The following is a 22,460-nucleotide window of genomic DNA, read 5'->3' as shown; positions in this document are numbered from 1 at the left end:
CATAGCCTTCTGAAAATCTCTTGTTTTTGACTGCAAACAGAAGCTTTAAACAATGATTGTAGAGAATGTTCAGTTTTGCTAGCAGCCGATCTGATGCCCTCACCTTGAATGATACAACCCTTAGCCTTCAAGAAGTCACCCGTCAGACTTTTTTTTTTTACTCAACTGAACTGTAGGACGTTTGGATTTCCATGCCATTTTGCAGAGTGACTCTGCATCTCTTCTTATCCTTGGGTTGGTTGCTTGGTTTGCATAAAGACGAGTGGGTCCTAGATCAAATCAAGCCCGAACACACACACTGGAAGCAAAAATGTTGAAACTGAGGCTGCCCTCCTTTGGGCATCTTACGAGAAGACAGGATTCTCTGGAAAAGACAATGATGCCTGGAAAGGTGGAAGGCAGCAGGAAAAAGAGGGAGACCAACCACGAGATGGACCAACACCTCAGAAGAAGCCTTGAGCTTGCAAGAGCTGAGCAGGGCAGTTGAGACCAAACACCCTGGAGATCACTCTTTCATAGGGTTGCCATGACAACGTTGATCATAATTCGCTATTTGATAGAGCAAGTGAGTGGGATTGCAGTGAAATGTATCACTTTTGCATGTTCTCATTCAGTGCTTCTGTTAGCTAGGTGTGAACACCTCCATACTCCATTGCCCACCCACTCAATTTTTTAGGTTCAAAGTCACCCTTTTGTGCCCATTGAGCAGTGTCAAGCCCCTGGTGGGTGTTTTGCTTTCACTTTCTCTTTCCCCCCCCCTTAAAAATTTTGCATTTCATAAATAGTTGGGGAATGGGGTTCCCCCCACATTTGCTGATTCCTCCCTCTTTTGAGTGGGAGGTAGCATTTTAGCCATAAAGAAGTCACCACTTGTTCCTGAGCTTTGGAAATATTGGGGAAAACCAGTTTTATATATCTCAATTTCTAGCAAAAAAAAAAAAAAGAATCAGATAAAGTTGTTTCTCCACCTTTCAAGTGTGTTTTATAACTTTACTTTGCCCTTCAACTAGAAATGACTTTTTCAAGGGGTACATGGCACAGGGGTTAAACTGCAGTCCTACGGTCAAGCTTCTGCTTACAACCTGAGATCCTTATGGGTTCAAGAAGTTGGCTAAGGGTTGGCTGCTTCCGAGGTTGATAAAACGAGTACCCAGATGATTGTGGGGCAAAGTGTTGCTTGCATATTTATGTTGTAAACTGCCCAGAGTGTGGTCTGGCACTGTGGAGTGGTCTATAAGCTGAAAGAACAACAAATAGCTATTTCTTGTTGGAAATGAAGGCAAATTGAGCCACCATCTCTGCCAACCCATGAATTCCTTTTTGCAGAAACAAGATAGACTGAGGGAGCTTAGGCTGAAAACAGAACATATATGGATTTTCAGAAACACAACCTTATGTGTCTCTTACTTTGATACTTATCCATGTCAAAAGACAAACGGTGGCTATTTCAGTGGTTGCAGTAAAGCCATTGCCTGCCTGAAATGCAATGTGACTTAAGTATATAGCTTGCAAGGAGAAGCAAGAGAGGAAAATATGAAGCTTGCACACAAGCCAACATGCAATGCTTCCTTTAAAAGAAACCTGAAACCTTCCAGCTACCTTAAGTTCCCTGTGAAATACTGTACTGCAAGGTGTGCTAATGTTCCTGACCCACTCTTGCAGGTGGAGATGAAACCAAGCAGATGACCTAAAAGTCACATTGCATACATACTGCAAAGAATCTGTGCAAGGTGCATTTGTGTGTTGCATGTCTGATGGATTGAGTTCACCTGGAGTTCTCATCATAGTTATGCCATATCTTACTTGTCCGCTCACTCACCCACCGAGGTTATGAATCCATTTTACGGAATCTGCTGGCTGAGCAAGAACAGAGGATCATGAACAGCACGCACTTCATCTCTCGCCACCGGCGGGATGGTTGAGAGCTCATGAGGAACTAAAGTCACCTTAATGCAAAGGTGGGGTGGCCCTAGTCTTCCATATCTCTGCTGCCCTTCAACACCCCTCTGCGGCAGGACAGTCAATAGCGAGGTGTTCTACAAGCTGCAGTCCGAAAACATCGAAAAGGTCAACAGAACCTTAACAAGGGTTTAAATTCCCTGACATATCAAAACCCACACCTTTTGCCTTTGAATTTTGAAAGTCTACAAGAAACTTGGCTTTCAACACGCCCGCCTCAAATGCACACATGAATCTGCTTTTGTATGCAAGCATGAATCAGACCAGATGACATTTTCCGGATGAGAAAACAGCAGCTTTCTTTTTCTTCCTAAAGTGGTGGATCTGTATGTTCTGTCTCAGGAAAACATTTTCTACTTTTAACTCGGCTGCTGAGTAACGCCTGAAGTCCTGCCATGAGATCCTGGTTTAGGAGAGCTTTTGAGAACAATTGAAGGCATCACCGGATGGGTGGCTGGTCCTCCTTAAAAAGCCTCCCCCCTCAAGACCTCAGTGGCCATTTTAACTGAATAAATAGGAAACTGTTTGGTACTTAAGTGGGTTTTATTTATTCTTGCTTCACCTCTCCTCATTCTTCCCTCCTGATTGCTTTCTGTGGTGTCATGAATAGAGGGACAGACTAATACTCTGGAGACCAGGGTTCGAATCCCTGCTTGGCCAAGGAAACTCACTGGGGGAGTGGAACTAGTAAAGGTTCCCCTTGACATTTATTCCAGTCGTGTCCAACTCTAGGGCATGGTGCTCATCCTTGTCTCCAAGCTGTAGAGCCAGCATTTGTCCCAAGGCAGTTTCCGTGGTCACGTGGCCAGTGCAACTAGACACGGAACACCGTTACCTTCCCCGTTATCTACTCGCATTTTTACATGCTTTCGAACTGCTAGGCTGGCAGGAGCTTGGACAAGTGACGGGAGCTCCCTCCGTAGCATGGATTCGATCTTCCGACGGCTGGTCTTCCGACCTTGCCGCCCAGAGGCTTCTGCGGTTTAACCTGCAGCGCCACCACATCCCTCTCAGAACTAGTAAAACCATTCCTTAAATATCTCACATACCTTGAATGCACACATGCATGCACACACACGCGCGTGCACACACACACAAACACACACACACACACACACACACACCTGATTGTAAGCCTGAAAGTGCTGGTGTCTCATTTTTTAGTGTCTATATGGGTACCTACAGTGGTGCCTCGCTTAACAATTACCTCGTTAAACGACAAAACCGCTTGACAATGAAGTTTTTGCGATCACTTTTGCGATCACAAAACCATGTTTAGATAGGGAAATTTCACTTGACGATGATCGGTTCCCTGCTTCGGGAACCGATTTTTCGCTAGACGACGATTTTTAAACAGCTGATCGGCGGCTCTAAAATGGGTGCCCGCTGTGCAAAATGGCTCCCCACTTTGTTTTAGGACAGATTCCTCGCTTTACAGGCACCAGAAAACGGCCGCCTCTATGGAGGATCTTCGCCGGACGCTGAGGTATTTAGCCCATTGGAACGCATTGAACCGGTTTCAATGCCTTTCAATGGGCTTTTTCGTTTTGCTTGATGAGGATTTCGCTTAACAGCGATTTCAACGGAACCAATTATCCTCATCGAGTGAGGCACCACTGTGGTTGCGGAGCCAGAGTCTCCCGCGAGGCCTACCTGGAGGGAAGCCAACCTGTGTGACTTTGAGGAAGCTGTGCAGTTCCAGGGCTCCCCGGGTGGAAGGGCAAGGGAAACCTCTTCAGAGTAGTCTATAACTAGAAAGCATTGAAAGGGGTCGCCATCAGACACGAGGGCGATGCAATTATTGTTGTTTCTGTTGTGACAGAGTTCCCAGAACATTTTTAAATGTTTTAATAAGAGGAGAACGAACGTTTTGCCAAGAGAAAACAACAAGAAGAAATTTCAGACAGTATTATAAGCAGTTGCAGATCTCAGAAATCACACCATCAGAGCTACCAAAAACAGCAATATTAGGAACAGCATATATACCGGGCTGATATTTAACAGATGCTTACTTAGGGTTTTTTTGGCTAAAACGTGTCTCTGTTGTATAATACCAGTCAATTTTTAAAATATAATTTTGATTGACTGTTTCTGATATTTTTGAATAATATTAAAAAAATAATAACCTTAGAACTGGAAGGGACCGTACGGATCATCCCAGTCCAGCCCCCGTCGAGGACGCCTCGTGGGGGAATCGAACCCCCGACCTTCTGGCTCCGCAGCCAGAGACCTCAGCCCCTGAGGTCTGTCCAGCAGTTCTATCTTGCCCCTATTCATCTCCCTATGGATCCTCCATTGTGTTAAAGGTTATAAAGCTGCGCAGTGCACACCTCATAGCTACCTATGTACCTGTCTTATATAAGCCTCCTTGGAAAACGAAAAAGCATTTTGGGAAGTGAAGTGTTTTCCTCACGTAAAAATGCTTGGATTGTTTTTGTATAGGTTCTCCCCCCTCAGTAGAATTCTGTAACCGATTTGATTCTTCTTGGGTTGGTGAAAATCCATTCCCCCCTCTCTTTCTACCACCTCGTTTGCTGACATTTAACAGCTTGCTGTGTTTTTTATTTTTATTTTTTAGAAAAAGGGGGGAAAATCACATGTAGCAGAACCGCCCACAGTCCAGCCAAATCCAGATCTTCATCCGAGCTTGAGAAATTGTCATATGGGCATCTTTTTTCCTATCTTGTTTTTTTATCACTAGGTGGTGCTGATGCCTAAAAAAAATTAGTGGAGGAAAAAAGAGATGATTTAAGTGTGTCAAGAATGTGTGCTTTTTTTATTTTTACTATTTGAATCCGCTACGGCAAATAACTGACTGGATAGCTCAATGATTTAGGTTTTTGGGAGTTTGATTCCCCACTGTGTCTCCTGGCCAGCCTGGGTGGTCTTGGGACAGCTGCACCGTCCCAGGGCATCCCAGGATAAGGAAAGGAGAAACAAATTGACTTGACAGCACATGGCAATGATGGTGGCAAATACATCATGTTAGATCAGTGGTGTCCAAACTTGGCCCTCCAGATGTTCTTGGACTTCAACTCCCAGAAGCCTTCATCACCACCTCTGCTGGCCAGGATTTCTGGGAGATGAAGTCCAAGAACATCTGGAGGGCCAAGGTTGGACACCACTGTATTAGATGTATTGTGTTACATACATCTAATACATTGTGTTAGAAAACAATCCTGCATTTCTTATCCCCTTTGGTAATTGCTCCAAAAATATGGGTATCCTCCAGCATCCTTTTCACAATATGCTTTATCATTCTTGGATAGTTTGAGCCTCCTTCTTTTAAAAGGATCATGTCCTGGTTGAAGAGAAAGATTTGATGGACTGAGGACTCAATCAAGATTGGACAGCACTTGGATAAGTAGATACGGATCAGTTCATGCCGTTTCTCTTGATCCTCTGTGCTCCTCCATCTGAAATGGGTTATACCTTCTCCTCCCATGGAAATGGAGAACTTGGCTATTTTTGTGGTACAATTGGATTGCCAACTTCCAATAAAATGAAGGATTTTTGGAGTGTCTATAGGAGAAGCCCCTGTGTGTGTAGAGCATTCGTGGACTCCTGGAGCCTGTCAGGAGATGCTTCAATATCTTCTAAGAGACTTCCAAGTCCTTTCATGTTTGTTCTAAACATTGAACCTACATGAGACCAATACGCCCAGCGGCTCTTTTAAGGCAGGCCTTCTCCCGGCGCAACAGCTGTAAAGAGTGGGATTGCTTGCATTAAGATCTCCTGACGAGGTGACTTGCTCTTCCACTTAAAATCAACTTCATGGTCTGACAATTGCAAATCATGTTTCATCCAAAGGTGCTGTGGAAGTGTCTCCACACAAGCTGGATAAGAATTAAGTCTTTAAATGCCTTCCCCCCCCCCCCCAATTGATTTCTAAAGAGTTCAGGGCAGAGCTGAGAGGAAACCAGGGCCTCTAAATTGCAGGAGCTAACACAAAGCCACAGAGCAACATTGGTGAAGCCCAGAACATAGGATAATGGGAGTTGTAGTCCAGGAACTCCTGGAGGGCTCCACATTCCCCATACATGTATTAAAGAATCCCTGTCTACCTTCCCACCCTGCCCCGTGCCCATTCAGGAGCCCTTTTGCCAGAGGTGTGCCAATTCATGGCTTTGGACTAGAACTCCCAGAATTCTCCAGAAGTCAAAGCTTAGATACCGGAACACTTGCTTTGTGCACAAAAGTTCAATCCCAGCATCTCCAGGTAATGGAGGCATATAACCCATCCTGCAACCTTGGAGGGACTGCATCTGGTCAGAGCTAACGGTACAAGACTAGATGGGACCATATTTGTGAGATCGGTATCCACTGATTCGTTTATCTACGGTCTAAAAATATTAAATATTAAAAATACTGAAAGAAACACCTGAGAAAAATATATTTCTAAAGGTGAAGTTACCAGAACTGGCCACTAGAGAGAGCCACAGACAATGGTTTATATAGCATTAGACGTGTTCACTATAGGTGGTGTTTTTTCAGCATCCTTGCAGGAATGGGGGCTTGGAACCGACCCCCCCCCCAGAAACATTGGAGGTCCTGCTATAGTCTGCCTGCACATAAAGCAGCTTCATTTTGCCAGGCAACGTTATTCACAGCCTCTTTTAGGAGAGTTAGCAGTGAGGATGGCATTCCTGCTGTTTAACCTAAATTGATATTGCCCTGTATAAAACCAGGCCTTTTTAATCTCCTGTTCTTGATGATCAAGGCTAATAATTTCCCTTTTTCTTTTAAACACTATTAAATACTTCAAAACTGTCCACAATGCACCCCCCCTCCCTCTGTAATCCTCTCTTCTCTAAGCTAAAAACCTAACCCGTTCCCTGCATATTTTTCCCCCAGAAAGTTTGCATTAAAGGCCTTTCAAATCCGTCTCCCTGTTTTCTCTGAATCCTTTTGTGCTCCATCATCAATCCAGACCGGCGATGCCCAGAGGCTATCCGCCAGGTGCATGTCCTGAAAAGCAGACCAGTCCCTCCACACTCCATAATCTTCTAGAAGAGTCCTGTGGCCGCACTCCGTTCTCCCAGATTTTGGCCTTGTTCAGTTTGAGGACTAGCTCCTTGAAATCTGGTGGCCGTATTTTGGCAGTAGAAGTATCGTCCATGGATAAGGCTTTGCTCTAAAGAGCACTTGTCAAAACCCCCCACACACACACACAACTCTCACTCATAGAAGTTGGGAAACGCTTCCTGGGCAACATGCGAGGGTTTTGCGAAATGAGACACATGTTGTGAAACCTTCCAGCCAGCGGGATTTTGCATGTTGTGAGAGCTTCTTGACCCCCCCAAGAAAGCACGGCAGGAGTGAGGAATCAACCTGCCCCGGTGTGCTTTTTTGCCCCGAGAAAAGTCCCACGGTCAGCTCTGCAGCAGACCGTGGCCGGACTATGAGAAAACCTACAGAGTGGGATTAAATGCAGTCTTTGCTTTTTAAAATTCTCCTTCCCTTGAAAGGTCTTTGAAATAGGAGAGCTGTGTGCACTTCAGCGCGGCTCTTAGGCTGGGAAAAAGAGAAGTGGGAGTGTAACCAGGGCAGCAGAAAAAAAGGAACTGAGGGGAATCTTGGGTGGGAGGCGCATGTGCCCCACGGGGGATCATCCCACTAAATTGTTAATTTTAGCTCTAGAATCTCCCAAGACGTCCAGCGCAGGCAAAGATCAACCCGTTTGTGTGCATTCACAGAGGACCGCTCGAAGAACTATGGTTACGTGTAGGTTACCTCTTTTTGCAAAGGATTGTTTCCGGGCTCCATAACCACATGCACCGCCCAAGGCACAGGTTCCTAATCTTGAATCCCCAGATGTTCTTGAACTACAACTCCCAGAAATCCTGGCCAGCACATCTAGTGGCGAAGACTCCTGGGAGTTTAAGTCCAAGAACCTCTGGCAGGGAACCATTGCCACAAGGAGACTCAAAAATGCAGGCAACTGAATCGGTATGGGCCCATAACCAAGGAGCAGGCTTTTTGTCAAGTTAATGGCTCTTAATTGCCCCTTCGAGACCAAAACACCCTCAAATCCTTTGCGTTATAGCTTGCAACCAAGTACAGTTTCTAGGAAATCCACTTCTCTCCCACTAATGCAGGCAGCATCACGAAGGCTGCTCTTCCTCCTAGGATCTGCTATGCCTTGTGGCTTTTCAGTCAACTGTCTCGGGAAAGGAGAGGCCAGGGAGAAGGGTCTCTGCATTAGTTACTGGGCAGGAGGGAGCTGCAGGATCTCATGGGATTGTCTCGCCTATTCATTCTTCTTCCCAGGAAGGCTGCTTAGTCCAACATTTGTTCCTCTCCGAGGAGGGGGCCTTGGTGTACTCCTGCATGATCTTCCGGATCTTCCATCTCTTCGTCCCCCTCTGTTTCAGGGTGGGACATTCTGCCGGCAAGGCACGAGTTGTACTTCAAGGAGGTTGTCCGTTGCATCTCTGCATGAGTAGCTAGAAGGTCTCTCTTCATCCTCCTTCTTCCCATTTTGAAAGCACATCGCCTGGGGCATAAGGATGTTTCCCATTTTCATTTTTACATTAAATTTTTTATTTAAAAAATCATTTCCTACTCTTGGATGTTTATGGAACTGAGTCGCATTACACTATACATGCCACAAAATCACATTGTGTCACAATGAGGACCAGAGGCTGTCAGGACGATAATTTATTGGCGCAGATGATGCTTAGTACTACAGTTTGCTTACCAGCGACTTAACAAATGTGTCCGACAGACAAGAGGGAATTGATCTTACAAACATGGCCTTGGTTACGAAAAGCATCTGAGGTCTCTTTGACTCACAGCATCTCTCTTTTAAAGTGGCCCGCCCTGTTGAAGAAAAAGGAAAACTGAGGGCATTTGTTACCTACAACCCTGGTACCATCACGGATCAATCAGGAAAGGTCATTCGGTAGATAACGTGGGAATGTCCAAGTGAAGATGACACATGAAGCCTGCAGAGGGACCAAGGCGGCGTATAATTCAGGAGGAGCTGGGATACGGAGCACCAACAAATGACCCTACAAGCAGAAGTCAGCGAAGAATAAAAGCTAGTGACACTTCTGCCCTGCTGGATCCGTTCGTATAAATAGAAAGTCTAGTACGGATGCCACCAGAAGGACAGGAGCGCCTTGGAAAAAGGATAAGGCAGGAATATTTAACCATCCTGCCGACAGAGCAAATGGGATGAGAGGGCGAGAGGGATAATAAAGACAGAGGGGTGTGATCCTTTGGTGAGAAAGGATCTAATCAAGCTGGAAAGCGTAGTTTCTCTGGGAGAGATCTCCCTTAACGCAACCCTTCCGTGCACATAGGAGTCGCTCCGGCTCGCTTCAATTAAAAAAGAGAGCCCCACCGTTGGATTAAAAAGGTCCGGTACAAGGCATGGAGTTGAGTTAGGAAGGTTTGTCCTATCCTGGATGTCGTGTGGTCGCCAAAAAACAGTTTGCCATGCCACAAGCAGTCCAATATACGAGCCATTTCTCTGCCGGATCACACCTTTAGCTGCAAAGACAGGTCTCTTTTACAACAGCAGAATCACTGAAGACTTCCAGGGGTGCTTTTTTTTTTTTTAAGTGAGAAAGGCCAGGAATCAGGTATCCCCGACAAGGGGAAGGGCTCATTCTTGACAAAGCTACTTCTGAACATCTTTCAGATGCGTTCTGCGTCACTTTTATGAACAAGATACATTAATGTTATGGTCCGTGGGATTCCACTTATAGAGGGGTGAGTCTCTTCCTTGATCCAGGGGCTTTGGCAGTGCAGGGCAGGGCAACGGAGTTTTTTTATCCAAGGTGCCAAAATTTAGGAGGTACACAAACGCAAGGCTGGACAGATGTTCCTCCAGCGAGGCATAGGACATCTGGATTTACGGCATCGTGAGCTGCCCAGATTTAACCATAAATTCCCCCAGCCAGAATTCAGGGAGTTGGAGCCAATGAATCTTAAGTCCACAAAGGCAGTTTCCATCACTCACACACATTGGGCCTCCATAAGCCTCTTGAATGACCGCCATTTGCCTCTGAAGAAGAAAGAAATGACTGGGAGTGGCTAGGCTCCAGGGGAACTGCAAGGGATTACAGTGGTGCCCCGCATAGCGACGATAATCCGTGCAGCAAAAATCGCTGCAAAGCGATTTCGTCGCTATGCGAAAATAAAAAAGCCCATAGGAATGCATTAAAACCCGTTTATTGCATTCCTATGGGCTTAAAACTCACCTTTAAGCGAAAATCCTCACTGCCCGGTAAGTGAGGAAACTGCGCGAAAACACAGCGGGCAGCCATTTTTTTAACCCGACGGCCATTTTGGAACCGTCGATCAGCTGTTGGAAAATCATCGCTATGTGATAATCGGTAAACGAAATAGCGAACCGGTCATCGCAAAGTGATTTTTCCCATTTAAAACATTGCAATGCGATCGCTTTTGCGATCGCAAAAATCTTCATCGCTATGCGATTTCATCGTTAAACGGGGCACCCGTTAAGCAAGGCACCACTGTACAACACTGGTAGCCTTTCTGAGAGGTACCTTTTAGAGAGCCTAATAGGTGGAGAGACTACCAGTCCTATAATCCCTTGCAGCGGCACCAAAATGTAGCCTCTCCCAGTCATCTCCTCCTTCTTCAGAGGCAAATAGTGTTCACTGTGCATATTTCGAGTGAATTCTGGGGGTTGCAGTGCAAGAAATTTGGAAGTCCCATGACAACCTCCAGCTGTTCCCTCCCAGGTAGAGGGATACACAAAACAGACAGGTTTTGTGCAGAACACATGTGGTTGTTGAGTTCTCAAACCCTGGGTTTTCCTCCCTGTTTTCTATCTCCGCTCCTCCTGTTGGCTACTCTCACTTGGCGCAAGCCTAACTAGCAGGGCAGCAATGCCCTGAACAGGAAAATCCCTGGTGATAGCTTGGCCCATCAGGTTTACTTAGTGTCAGCAGCGACGGTCATTACATCACAGGACACCAGTTTAAGACTCGGGGGGGGGGGTCTTTCTGCTTCTCTGGGTGTACGACTCTCCCTGGCTGGTAGGCAGCAGAGAGAGACATCACAGAGCAAAGGGGAGAAGCTCTGAGTTTCCCAAACTGTATGAGATGACTTTAAAACACCAATGTACCCATTTTCACCCATTCCCAAGGCATATTATTCCCCCAATGGGCCACTGGTGAATTTTCCACCCTGCTCAAAAACACCTTCCCTAGACAGCGTATCCAGGGCATAGATGCCACAGTAATGAGGCAAAGCACTTCCCAAGAGGAAAGTCCTCACATCACAGATGTCATGGGAAAGGGGATGTAACCCTCCGGAGAACTCCAAGCATTGGATGAGGACCTTAGGAGGGCCGGGCCCGCTCCATGGACTCAATTTCCACAGCGCTCGCCCTAGAAAGCTGAGCAAGTTAGCAGCATGAAGTAATGCACCAACAGATAAAGGGGATGCATAAAATAAAAATATCAGGGCTTCAGAATTCAGCCGCCATCGGTCCAATGGGCTACATGCATTTTTGAAAGTGCCCCTCTATTCCTGAAAGTGAACTTATAAGAAAATTCCCCTCTCCGTATATGTGATTTGGTGACTCACTTCCCACCGTTTTCTCAGAACAGCGAGCTATTGGGACGACATGGCTTCCCATGTTGCAATTTAATGCCGCAAAAAAGAACTTTAAGGGTCATGACCCTGGCTTTGCTCATAAGTCCTTGTGGGTGTCTTCCCACACACACGCAAGATCTCTCTTCACTTTCCCAACACCTATAGAAATGGCGAATAGTCTGGTTTACTGGTAAGTTCCAATGCACTGCCATTCAGTCCAGTGTACAAGAAGCACTAGACCATTTGTTTTAGCATTCTCCCTCCTGTGGACGGGCAACGAATCATTACCTTCCAAATCAGGATGTGGAGGTGTGCATTCCAACAGCTCCCGCCCCCCCCCGGTTTGCCTCCTTGTCCCATAAGGAGAGTCCAAACCTACCGGCCACTGGGTTGGTGCTTACCAACCATCAGCAGGCAGGCTTTTTATAAAGTTAATGGCCCTCGATGGCCCATTCAAGACCAACCCGCCCTCAAATACTTTGCATTACAACATGCGCCGCTTGTAACCATTTATTGTTCCTGGGAAAGTCAATTTCCCTCCTAGATACTGTGAGGGCTGCCCCTAGGGGCACAGCAAAGCCTGGATAGAACTGGAGGGGTCCTTGTTGCTCAGAAAGCCCCAGGGGGGGGGGAGTCAACCCCGTGACCTTTGGCAGTGCAACCCTCCAAATCCGTTCCAGAAAGGTCACTTTGCCAAGCCCGGGTTTTGATTTTTGACTTGCCACAGTTCAGAGCACGATCAGGAACCCTGCTCTTCGCTCTAATCTGACTTCATAGCAATGTGATAACATGACATGGAAATGCATGGACGGATTTTTAGGAAACATGTTCTACCAGGAAGAGACCACGGATAAACGTGCACCTTGCTTGTGCTCCCAGTCTTGTGCTCTCACCCTTGGCAGCTAGTGAACAGGGCAGCTCAATTCTGGATTTGGGGAGATCATGACTGATGTATAAATGCATTCACTTTCCCCAAAATTTACAGAGCAAGGCACTGCCTTGCTTGTAGCATAGGATGATCCCTTTTCCTACTTATGGGAAGAGTTCTTCGGTTTGCCAGCCAGAGTTTGCCCAAACCTAACCCAGAACCACCCTTGGTTATAATAAAGTTTAGCATAAACCTCTCCCTTGGGCATCTTCTTTGACCAGTCCCTAATGCCCGAACATCACAAAGAAGGCCATCTATTCGTCCTAGAGGCACAGACCTTCTCCCTCAGCTCTTGAGGCACCATGAGAAGATCAGAGGCGAGTTAGTGAAAATCATGGACATTAATGGCCAGGGAAACAGTGGTACTGATGGATAACTCTCATGGGATACGATAGCCAGAAGAAGCTGGTCTTCTCCTGAAGCTTCAGCACAATGCATGACACCCTTTCGGCCTCATATTGCTTTCTTCTTGTCGAGCCAAACAGAGTGAAGATCTACAATGAACCAAGGACTTCCCTCCATGGGCGTTTTCAAGATTCTGTCCAGAGAACGGCTGCCATCTTCTAAAAATGTAGTCTTGGTCGCTGAAGATGTTTGAAGTGTTGAGAAAATGACTTCTGGATGAGAGAGAGAGAGAGAGCACTCACCTTACCGGTTAGTCAAATACATGGAGAAAAGGAGCCGGAGTTCATCTTGCAGGAGAACAGTTCTCAATCTCCTGGCCTCCAAGTTACATTCCTTACACGATGGAGTAAAAGGCACGGAATCAACTTGTTCAAAGGCAACATTCCCCCCTCCCTCCCTCCGGCATGGTGACCGTCCCAGAGAGCCCAAGGCTTCTCCGGCTGATGGAATTCAACGCTTCTAAAAATGTCTATTTTGGCATTGCGAGGCCTTAATCCTTGGCAAGTGACTCGGTAGTTAGCACCTCCCTCCCCTCTTGCGGTCCAATGTGATTCACTGAAATTTCATCACTGGTAACAAACAAGGTCTTTTGTGTCTTGTAAACAGATTCTCGCTTCCCAGGTTCCAGATTCCACTTCACTACGGCTTGTGTTTGAAATGGGCTTCCACTGGGAGGGAGAAAACAAGACAAAACAAAATGGAATTATGTTATGCGTAAAATAATGGTTGAAATCCTTTATTACTGAATGGATTAAAAGCTAGCCTGCTTAAGGGGAAATTACACGCCTGTTCAGAAAGACTGAAAGAACTAAGCATGTTCAATGTTTAGCCTTCAGAAAAGAAGACGGAGGGGAGATTGGATGGCACTCTTCAAATACTTGAAATGCATTCCTTCAGAGGACGGGCAGGATCTGTTCTCGATCATCCCAGAGTACCGGACACATAATAATGGGCTCAAGGTACGGTGGTGCCCCGCTTAATGATTACCCTGCTTGAAGACGAATCCACTTCATGACAATGTTTTAATGGGCAAAATCCACTTTGCAACGATTGGTTCCCTGCTTTGGGAACTGATTCTTTGCATTATGACGATCAAAACAGCTGACCGTCGGGGTTTCAAAATGGCCGCCGGCTGTTCAAAATGACTCCCCGCTGTGTTCAGGACAGATTTTTTGCTGCACAGGCATCGGAAAATGGCCGCCCTATGGAGGATCTTTGCTGGACGCTGAGGTATTTCGCCCATTGGAACGCATTGAACCGGTTTTCAATGCATTTCAATGGGCTTTTTTATTTCGTTTGACGAGGATTTTGCTCTACAGCAATTTCGCTGGAACGGATTATCCTCGTCAAGCGAGGCACCACTGTACACAGATTTAAGATGTATCAGAAAAAACTTTTTAACTGTTAGAGCAGTACAACAATGGACCTGAGGAAGTGGTGAGCGCTCCAACGCTGGAGACTTTCAAGAGAAAATTGAGCAACCACCTGTCAGATCCGCTTTGATTTGGCTCCCTGCCTTGAGCAAGGGGTTGGACTCGATGGCCTTGTAGGCCCCTTCCAACTCCATTGTTCTGTGATTTTATGATTCTATAATTCTATACATCTAGCTAGTTACCGAGGGAGAGGCAGAAATATGTGACTCAGAGCAGCTGCAGTACCAAATACCACATACAGATCATGAAATAGTTAACAATGACCCTAATCCATCCCATAAATGGAGAATGAGAGTTTCTCCTTTCAGGTCTCTGGTATTCCTTTTTAGGAGCTGATGACGGGGGCTGGATTTGCCAAGTCCACCAACGAACCATCATCCCTCCTCAAGACCGTTGGCTTCGCAACTCTCACCTGCATATTCCTGTGGCAACATCGGCCGGCTGATAACTTGCTGGAAAGCTGCAATCCACTCCATCCGATCGCTCTCCGTCTCGCAGGCAAAAAGAAACTTCCGATCGGGCGTCACGATGGTTATTCCGTGCTGCCAGTGATTCCCTTGGATGGAGGGCGGGAGACCTTCTAAGACCTTGTAGCTGTTTTCTTTGCTTCCAATGAAGACTTCCCCCCGGGCAAAAGCATCCTGTACAGAGAGCAAGGACAGATCCTGAAGCCGAGGCTCCAATACTTTGGCCATCTGATGAGAAGAGAAGACTCCCTGGAAAAGACCTTAATGTTGGGCAAGTGTGAAGGCAAGAGGAGAAGGGGACGACAGAGGACGAGATGGCTGGACAGGGTCATCGAAGCGACCAACAGGAATTTGACCCAACTCTGGGAGGCAATGGAAGACAGGAGGGCCTGGCGTGCTCTGGTCCACGGGGTCACAAAGAGTCGGACATGACTTAACAACTAAACAACAACAACAGAAAGCAAAGTACAAGACCTCGCTTGCTACAGGAGCATTATTCATCCCAACTAGAGTAGAACCATTGAATCAACAGCTGAATGATGGATCAACTCATCCCACTGATTCAAGTGGGACTCTCTCCTGGAATCAGGTCTAGATTCCATTTTCTTTCTCTGAATGATACATAACTGGTTTTGGAAATCAGCTCAATTCCTAGGAGACTTGGATTAGAATCAAGCAAACGGGCTTGGATTCAAAGTAGAGGAAGTCAACGTGCAACATGCAACATCCTTCGCTATTAATGTTTCAACTGACAGGTAACCATCATTCCTGACATCCTTGACAGAAACAGATTTCTGGGAGTTAAAAACAGCCCAAAAAGGAAACACCACAACTTTGAACAGTAATTTATTCCACCACCCAATCTGTTCTCTCAGCTTGTATTTATACCGCTCCCTCAATCTCCCAATCATTTACATCTGAAATGTCAGCTTAATCATTCTGCACTGATGCTTGTGTTATCCCTGTATGATTTACTGCAGAACTTTTGAGAAAGTAGAATATTTTGAAATGATCAAATTCAGCTCCTTGGCTTGGTTAGAACTTGGGCATAACACTGAGTCACTGGCAATTAATTTGTTTCCTAAGAACGAATGTAAAATAATTTCCATTTGCAGCACAAGTGATAACTTCACCCCTTTTGCCAGGTAACTGTAATAGTTTTAGTTACTTTTATAGTTACAGAGGGTGCAACCTCACTACTTCAGTAGGTTGTCTAAAGCCAGGCACCATCACATGGTATTCCTTTTTTTTAAGTAACAAAAAGTAACCAACTTAGTTAATTGTTTAAATACCAATGAAGAGAAGAGTTAGTTTTGTAACTGGGGTGATAACAAACGATCCGTTTGGGCTTTGGCACTGAGATTATAATTATTATTTCAAACAAATAAAACAAATAAAATAGGTAATTAAATTAAATAAACAATTTTAAAAATTGGTCTTTTAAAAAATACATTCCACGCAAGAGGCCCGTCCAGTCTAACTGACACAGAAATCCCACCACTGCCCTTTCTGAGACCAAGAATGAAAACAGATCTTACTAGGGGATCTTTGAAGTACATCAGCCTCCGGTCATCCATGGTGAACCAGCGTTTCTTAAAGCCTTCGGTTTGCTGAAGAATCAGGGAAAAAAACGATGGAAGAATGAGGGAAACGTTTGTATGACACATGAGCCCTTTTCTGAGTGTGTGCGCACATGCGAATGCACACACACACACACACACACACACACACACACACACACACACACACACACACACACACACAGAGGGTGAATTTCTCCATACATCCCTTGCACAGACTTGCGAGCCTAAAGAGGTAAGAACAGAGCCTTTCGCCTGAGAGATAGTGGCTGAAATCCTGTCACCTCATTGACAGCTGCGTAAGGCTGATGAGGTCAATTTTAGGAATGATTTTTAGGAAATTAAAACACTTTGGACTTCTCCCCACCCTCTGAGGCCCCTGTGGAATCCCCTTCATTGCCAAGAAGCCATGCAAAACGCCAAGAGAGGTGGACGGACTTTTAATGATCAAAAATCAGTGTTCCCAGGATCATTTTACTGGTGGAGGCAGTAGTTTTTGGAAACCAAAGGCTTCCTCCATCTTGCGCCCTCCCTCCAATGGCTTCCCCACAAAGACAGGTGTATCGAGGAAGCCTTTTGGGAGGGGTGGGGTGGGGACAGGATGGGACATGTTTTGATTTCAAAACACAGCAACATATGCCAACGTCATCAGGCTTATGCAGCAGCACCGACGTAGCTGGATTTGAGCCAGTTGAATCCTTCTTACAGGGACGTGGGGGCGCTGCGGGTTAAACCACAGAAGCCTCTGTGCTGCAAGGTCAGAAGACCAGCCATCATAAGATCGAATCCACGTGACGGAGTGAGCTCCTGTCGCTTGTCCCAGCTCCCGCCAACCTAGCCGTTTGAAAGCATGTAAAAATGCAAATAGATAAATAGGTACCACCTCGGTGGGAAGGTAACGGCGTTCCATGTCTAAGTCCATGTGACCACGGAAGATTGTCTTTGGACAAACGCTGGCTCTATGGCCTGGAAGCGGGGATGAGCACCGCTCCCTAGAGATGGACATGACTGGAGAAAAATTGTCAAGGGGAACCTTTACCTTTACTTTAATCCTTCTTAAAAAAAACGAGCAAAAAATGTTGGCAGTTTTATTGCCTCAGTTAGTGGCAATAAAAAGTTTAACCTAAAATACATCGGTATTCTGGGCCCCACCCTTTTGTCTTTAGCCACACCCAGTTTGAGATCATGCCCCGCCCCCTCGAGAACCTGTCTGGAATTCTTTCTGGCCCCCCGGGGCCCCAAGGGGATCCCTCAAGCAAGCCATGGGTGACTCTTTTCCAAGAGGTGGGGGAGGCATTTTGAGATGCAACGCCCAAATTAAGAGCACGCGATTTTACCACATTGTCTGCAATACGGCTAAGCTCGTTCGAATCCCGCCCACCATCCCACGGTCTTTTTTTTTCCCTTCCAAAGGAAAAGTATGAATTTTTAAAACCTGGTTCAAATTCTAGACTTGTTTAATTGGCACCTAATGAATTGGCTAAGCACGCAGATGGGATGGCTTGATTAAAATGCTCTGAGCTCGCAGGGACAAGAAAATAATTAATTTCTCAGCGCGCCTTCTTAATTAGGACTGACAGAGTGAAGTGTCAACACTCCTGTGTCTGTCTATGTGGCTAGATCGTTGATGCTGTAACTAGGACACGAGTAGAACCAGGATTAGAGTCCACAGGCACCCTAACGAAGAACATCATCCTGCATCCAAACAGAGGACGTTGAACACCAACTTTTTTTTCTTTCTTTCAACATTCAACCAGATGCTTCTACACAATTAGGGCAAAAAAAATGTGCTTTTTATTTGCTCCTCCATACATATAGCATGAAAAAATGCAGCTATTTCTGATCTGTGCGTGCAGATTTATCAGTCTCAGAGCCAAGAAATCAGGCAGCAAATGCATGAAACTGGCTGTAAATACAAGGACTATAACAGGATAATTTTTCCACGAGTTTTCCCTGCTAGTCCGTTCCCGTCACACAAGGAACACAAAACAAAAATACCGAGTCAAACGTTTTTAAAACTAACCGCTTTATTCCAGTGTGGACTTTCATGGAACACAATTCCCACGTCTCAGACCCCAGAGATCGTATGATTCGAGATGGGCGCGAAACGAAGCACGGGCCAGAAAACCTGACGTACTGGGCTGCTTCGTGGTTCACTCTTTTGCCAAAGCAAAACGAAAACACTGAACTCTCCCTCCCATTTTTTGTGGCCTTTTTTAAAAGGCTGGGATAAATCATACCAGCTTGCACCACTTGCCTAATGGTGAGGCCGGTTGTGGAATTTAGCACATAGAATCCACGTTGTCGACATTTGCCTGCCTGTTTCTTTGCTCGCAATGGTTGAGTACTTTAGTTGCCAGCTTATAAAAGCTTACTTCAACACGGGACATTTTATGACCTTGTCCGAGCCTGTTGCAGTCCTTCAGCCCCCAAACAGCTGTTCCTTCCACCCTCCCCTTCCACGGCAAACTATTAGAAGCTTTCAGCTGTCTAGTGGGTACAAAAATACGTTATTATTTCACATCATGATTGTGTCAAGGACCAGCGTTAGAAAACGATCCGTTCTAAAGATTTTTCTAGCACGCCTGCCTGCTGGTGATGCAAACCACATAATTTATATACTCCACACACACAAGATGATGATTTTTCTAGTTATCCACTTAGACCCTTTGGGTGTACTACATTTTAATTTTTTTTCCGCTCATCAAGGATTCGCTCAGCCGTTTATCTCTGTCTGCAGCGCATTTCCCGTTTTAGACCCTGCCCCAAAACAATGTCGGCATGCCATAAAATGCTAACATGATGGGAATGTTCAAGCGGTCTATTTCCAGTTTACAGGCGAACCCAAAGTAGATTGCAGGACATGTGGGGGGCCATGAGCAACAAAAATTCGTGGACAAGCAAGAAATAACAAAGAGGACAAGAAGCACCCAGGTTAATCCGAGACAGGGTTAAAACGTTTTTGACAAAATGAATTCTTCAGCTTTCCAAAGTTTTTTTATGATATATTGGGGGGGGGGAGAGTTTCCCCACCCAACAATTTATACACAGCACCATAAAGAACGTGCTTGCTTTTTGTACAATCAGGGAACCCAGCATCTCCTACCTTTGGCCCCGTTTTCTCCATATAACCTTCCTTCAGGTAGTTCCTAGAAAGCTTCGGTACCAGCTGGAGAGGTCAAAATAGAGGGGCGGAGGGAGTGGAAGAGAAATAACACAGCACATGAGTGCTAGATTTCAGGAGCGTGGGAAGAAACGTACATTGGAAATGTTACATATTGGGGTACACCTGATGTCCTAGCTTTTTGGATTCTTTGTCCAAAAGCAGGCCCGCTGACTGAAGGGTTCTGAAAATTTTGGTCTTAAAAGTGTACTTTTCCAAATTCTGGGAACAGTTCGGAATGCCTTCGTCGGAGGCTTCAGTTCAACGCTTGATAGGACCAGCGTGTGGGTGAATAAATCTCATGTCTGTTACTCTGATATTAACTTAACATTCTGTTCCTCACAAGAGAAGCACGGGGGAATCAGCCATGCTCAAGGGTCCAAAAATGCTGGTTGGGTGTTTGATTTGGTGGATAACGCTCCCTTTAGGCCAGGACTAGCACCGTAGACAGCACATATTGGGAGGTGGCTGAAGAAAGACAGAGCCTGCATGCTAAACTAACTATCCTACTCACTCCCCCACCAGATACTGGTGGTAAACAACATTATCCCATTGCCAGTGATGAAGATTCAGCCGGCCCTCCAAGGATCAAACTGAACCATACCCTTAGTACGTTTTTAAAAGAGGTGCTCCTTCAACTGCAAAAGAATGTCTGTTTGTCACTGCACATTATTTTTCTCACCTATGTATCTGGAACTGAATGTGCTTTGTCTGGGAAGGCAAACACAGGGTTACTTTGCACATCTGAGGGCTGAAGCATGTATCCCCAAGTAAGAGGGAAAACAGGGTACCCCTCAGATATATGCATTCCCTGAACATCTTGCTTGTCTTTTCTACATGGAATGGGAGGGGAAGCCATTCTGATTTTGACCTCTGGCAAGGAAATGTCTTGGGGCCTGAACAGAACTGCATTATAAAGCAACTGCAGATCCAGCTGTATGGAAACCCCTCATGGGTATTGATAACAAGACAATTAATGCAGGAATGGAGGGGGATGAGAAGGGAACAGGCGCTCACATCAATATCACTCGCTCCAGGGAACGCCACCTGCAAGTAGTGGAATCGGGCAGCGCGGATGGCATTGAACCAGTCCACCATTTCCTGAAAGGAGAAAGAACAGGGTGGTAAAAACCTAGACACCAAAACGGGGGGTCCTGGGTTTCCATCCGCTCCTGAACCAGGTTTGCCTGTAAGAACTTTGGTCTCATTTGAATTTGAATGGATTTGGTCAAGATAACCCTTCATCCTTGCTACAATTTGCAGGTCTATACGGAGCTAGTATTTCAGCACCATTCTATACATGTTTACTCAGAAGTAAATCCCACTGGATTCAGGGACATGCATTCTCCCCATAAAGCAAGGTGATGATGGCATCACCTGGCAGGACAAAGTTCCAAACAGAGTAGTCCTAGAACGAGCTGGAATTTTCAGCATGAACACATTACTGAAACAGCGACATCTACGTTGGCTCGGGCACGTCGCGAGAATGGCTGATGGTCGGATTCCAAAAGATCTCCTCTATGGAGAATTAGTACAGGGAAAGCGCCCCAGAGGGAGACCACAGCTGTGAAGGCCTTAGGAACAGACCTCAACAGATGGGAAAACCTGACATCTGAGCGTTCAGCCTGGAGGCAGGCGGTGCATCACGGCCTCTCCCAATTTGAAGAGACCCTTGCCCAGCAGGCTGAGGCAAAGAGGAAGTCACAAAAGCAGCAAAACCAGGGAGCCGGACAGTGTGGAAGGGATGTCACTCTAGAATTGGCCTTCTCAGCTACACTAGGTGCTGTTCCAAGCCCTCCATACAGAGCACGCTACCATAGTCTTTCGAGACTGAAGGATGCCTAACCTAAGATGGCAGTTTTAATCCTGTCTTAAACACTGGATTGTGACTCTTCTCTTTTCCAAATACTTTGCAGCGTTTCTGGTGTATTTAATTTTAACGGTAGGAGATCATCCTCATTGTCACAGAATGATTACAAAAACTGAACTGAAATTTTGCAGAGTGGCAGGAGAGCTCAGTGGTTTAAGGCATCTGGCTGCAGAGCCAGAGGTAGAGAGTTCGATTCCCCCACTGGGCCTCCTTGTCAGAGGATGGACTTGATGATCTATAAGATCCCTTCCAACTCTGCAGGTCTAAGATGAGGATGAAAATGTTGTAGGTTTGCCAACCACTTATACTATTCAGATGGATTTTTGGAATTTAAAAAATGTTAAGTATTTTCGCTTGAGAAACAAGAAAAAGAAAGAGTAACTTTTAAATAGTAGCAAAAATGGTAACTTCTTTGGGAGGCCTTGGACATGTAAAGATTGCTCTCAGAGTACTCAGCCTGAAACCACATACCCTGTTTCCCTAAAAATAAGACCTAACCCGAAAATAAGCCCTAGTAGGATTTTTCAGGATGCTTGTCATATAGGCCCTACCCCAAAAATAAGCCCCCGTCAAGTGAAAACCCCGCCCTCCACCCTTGTGCAGCAACCAGAAGAAGACATGGCTGTAAAATAAAACATCCCCTGAAAATAATGCGGTTTTGGAGAAAAATTAATAGAAGACCCTGTCTTATTTTCGGGGAAACACGGTAGTTTAGGTCTTGCTAATCTTCAAGGAGTCCACAGAACCGCCCATCTTGCTGGTCCCAGAATGAGCTTGGATGGGGTCCCAGAATCTCCAGCAGCTGCTTAAGACTCCTACAGACCAAAACTGGGGCTCTGAAGGAACAATTATCGAGTGGCAAACTGGGGAAAGACGACCACACAAAGAAAAGTGGGAAGCAGTAGGAAAAGAGGAAGAGATGAACCAGCTTCAGAGAGGAAGCCATGGCCTATTGTTTGTAGGACTAGCAGGAGTGTCTCATCTGGAAGCTTTCCAAAAGGCCCTTGAAATCTTCCACCTTTCCCTGCCCGCAGCCCATTAGAACTTGCCCAATTTTGCTTTTGGTGCTGAATAACTCC

The 22,460-nt window shown here is 45.8% G+C and overlaps 1 protein-coding gene across 4 annotated transcripts in view; it reads right to left on the bottom strand.

The window, feature by feature from the left end:
• Window positions 1–8,604: 8,604 nt before the first annotated feature.
• Window positions 8,605–22,460, bottom strand: part of ADAP1 (ArfGAP with dual PH domains 1) — a 47,247-nt gene continuing 33,391 nt past the window's right edge. For all 4 annotated transcript variants that reach the window (XM_072982505.2, XM_072982506.2, XM_078381549.1 and 1 more), the window contains 5 exons: window positions 20,529–20,612; window positions 19,455–19,517; window positions 16,307–16,378; window positions 14,714–14,942; window positions 8,605–13,536 (listed from right to left, as the gene is read on the bottom strand). In XM_072982505.2, the coding sequence (XP_072838606.2) occupies window positions 13,508–13,536; window positions 14,714–14,942; window positions 16,307–16,378; window positions 19,455–19,517; window positions 20,529–20,612 (477 nt within the window). In that variant the 3' untranslated portion in view covers window positions 8,605–13,507. The remainder of the gene's footprint in view (window positions 13,537–14,713; window positions 14,943–16,306; window positions 16,379–19,454; window positions 19,518–20,528; window positions 20,613–22,460) is intronic.

Source organism: Pogona vitticeps, chromosome 13, assembly GCF_051106095.1.
Source record: "Pogona vitticeps strain Pit_001003342236 chromosome 13, PviZW2.1, whole genome shotgun sequence".
In the NCBI taxonomy this organism is placed as follows: Eukaryota; Metazoa; Chordata; class Lepidosauria; order Squamata; family Agamidae; genus Pogona; species Pogona vitticeps.
The sequence above is the reverse complement of the archived record's forward strand: the minus strand, read 5'-3'. Positions and strand labels throughout refer to the sequence as shown.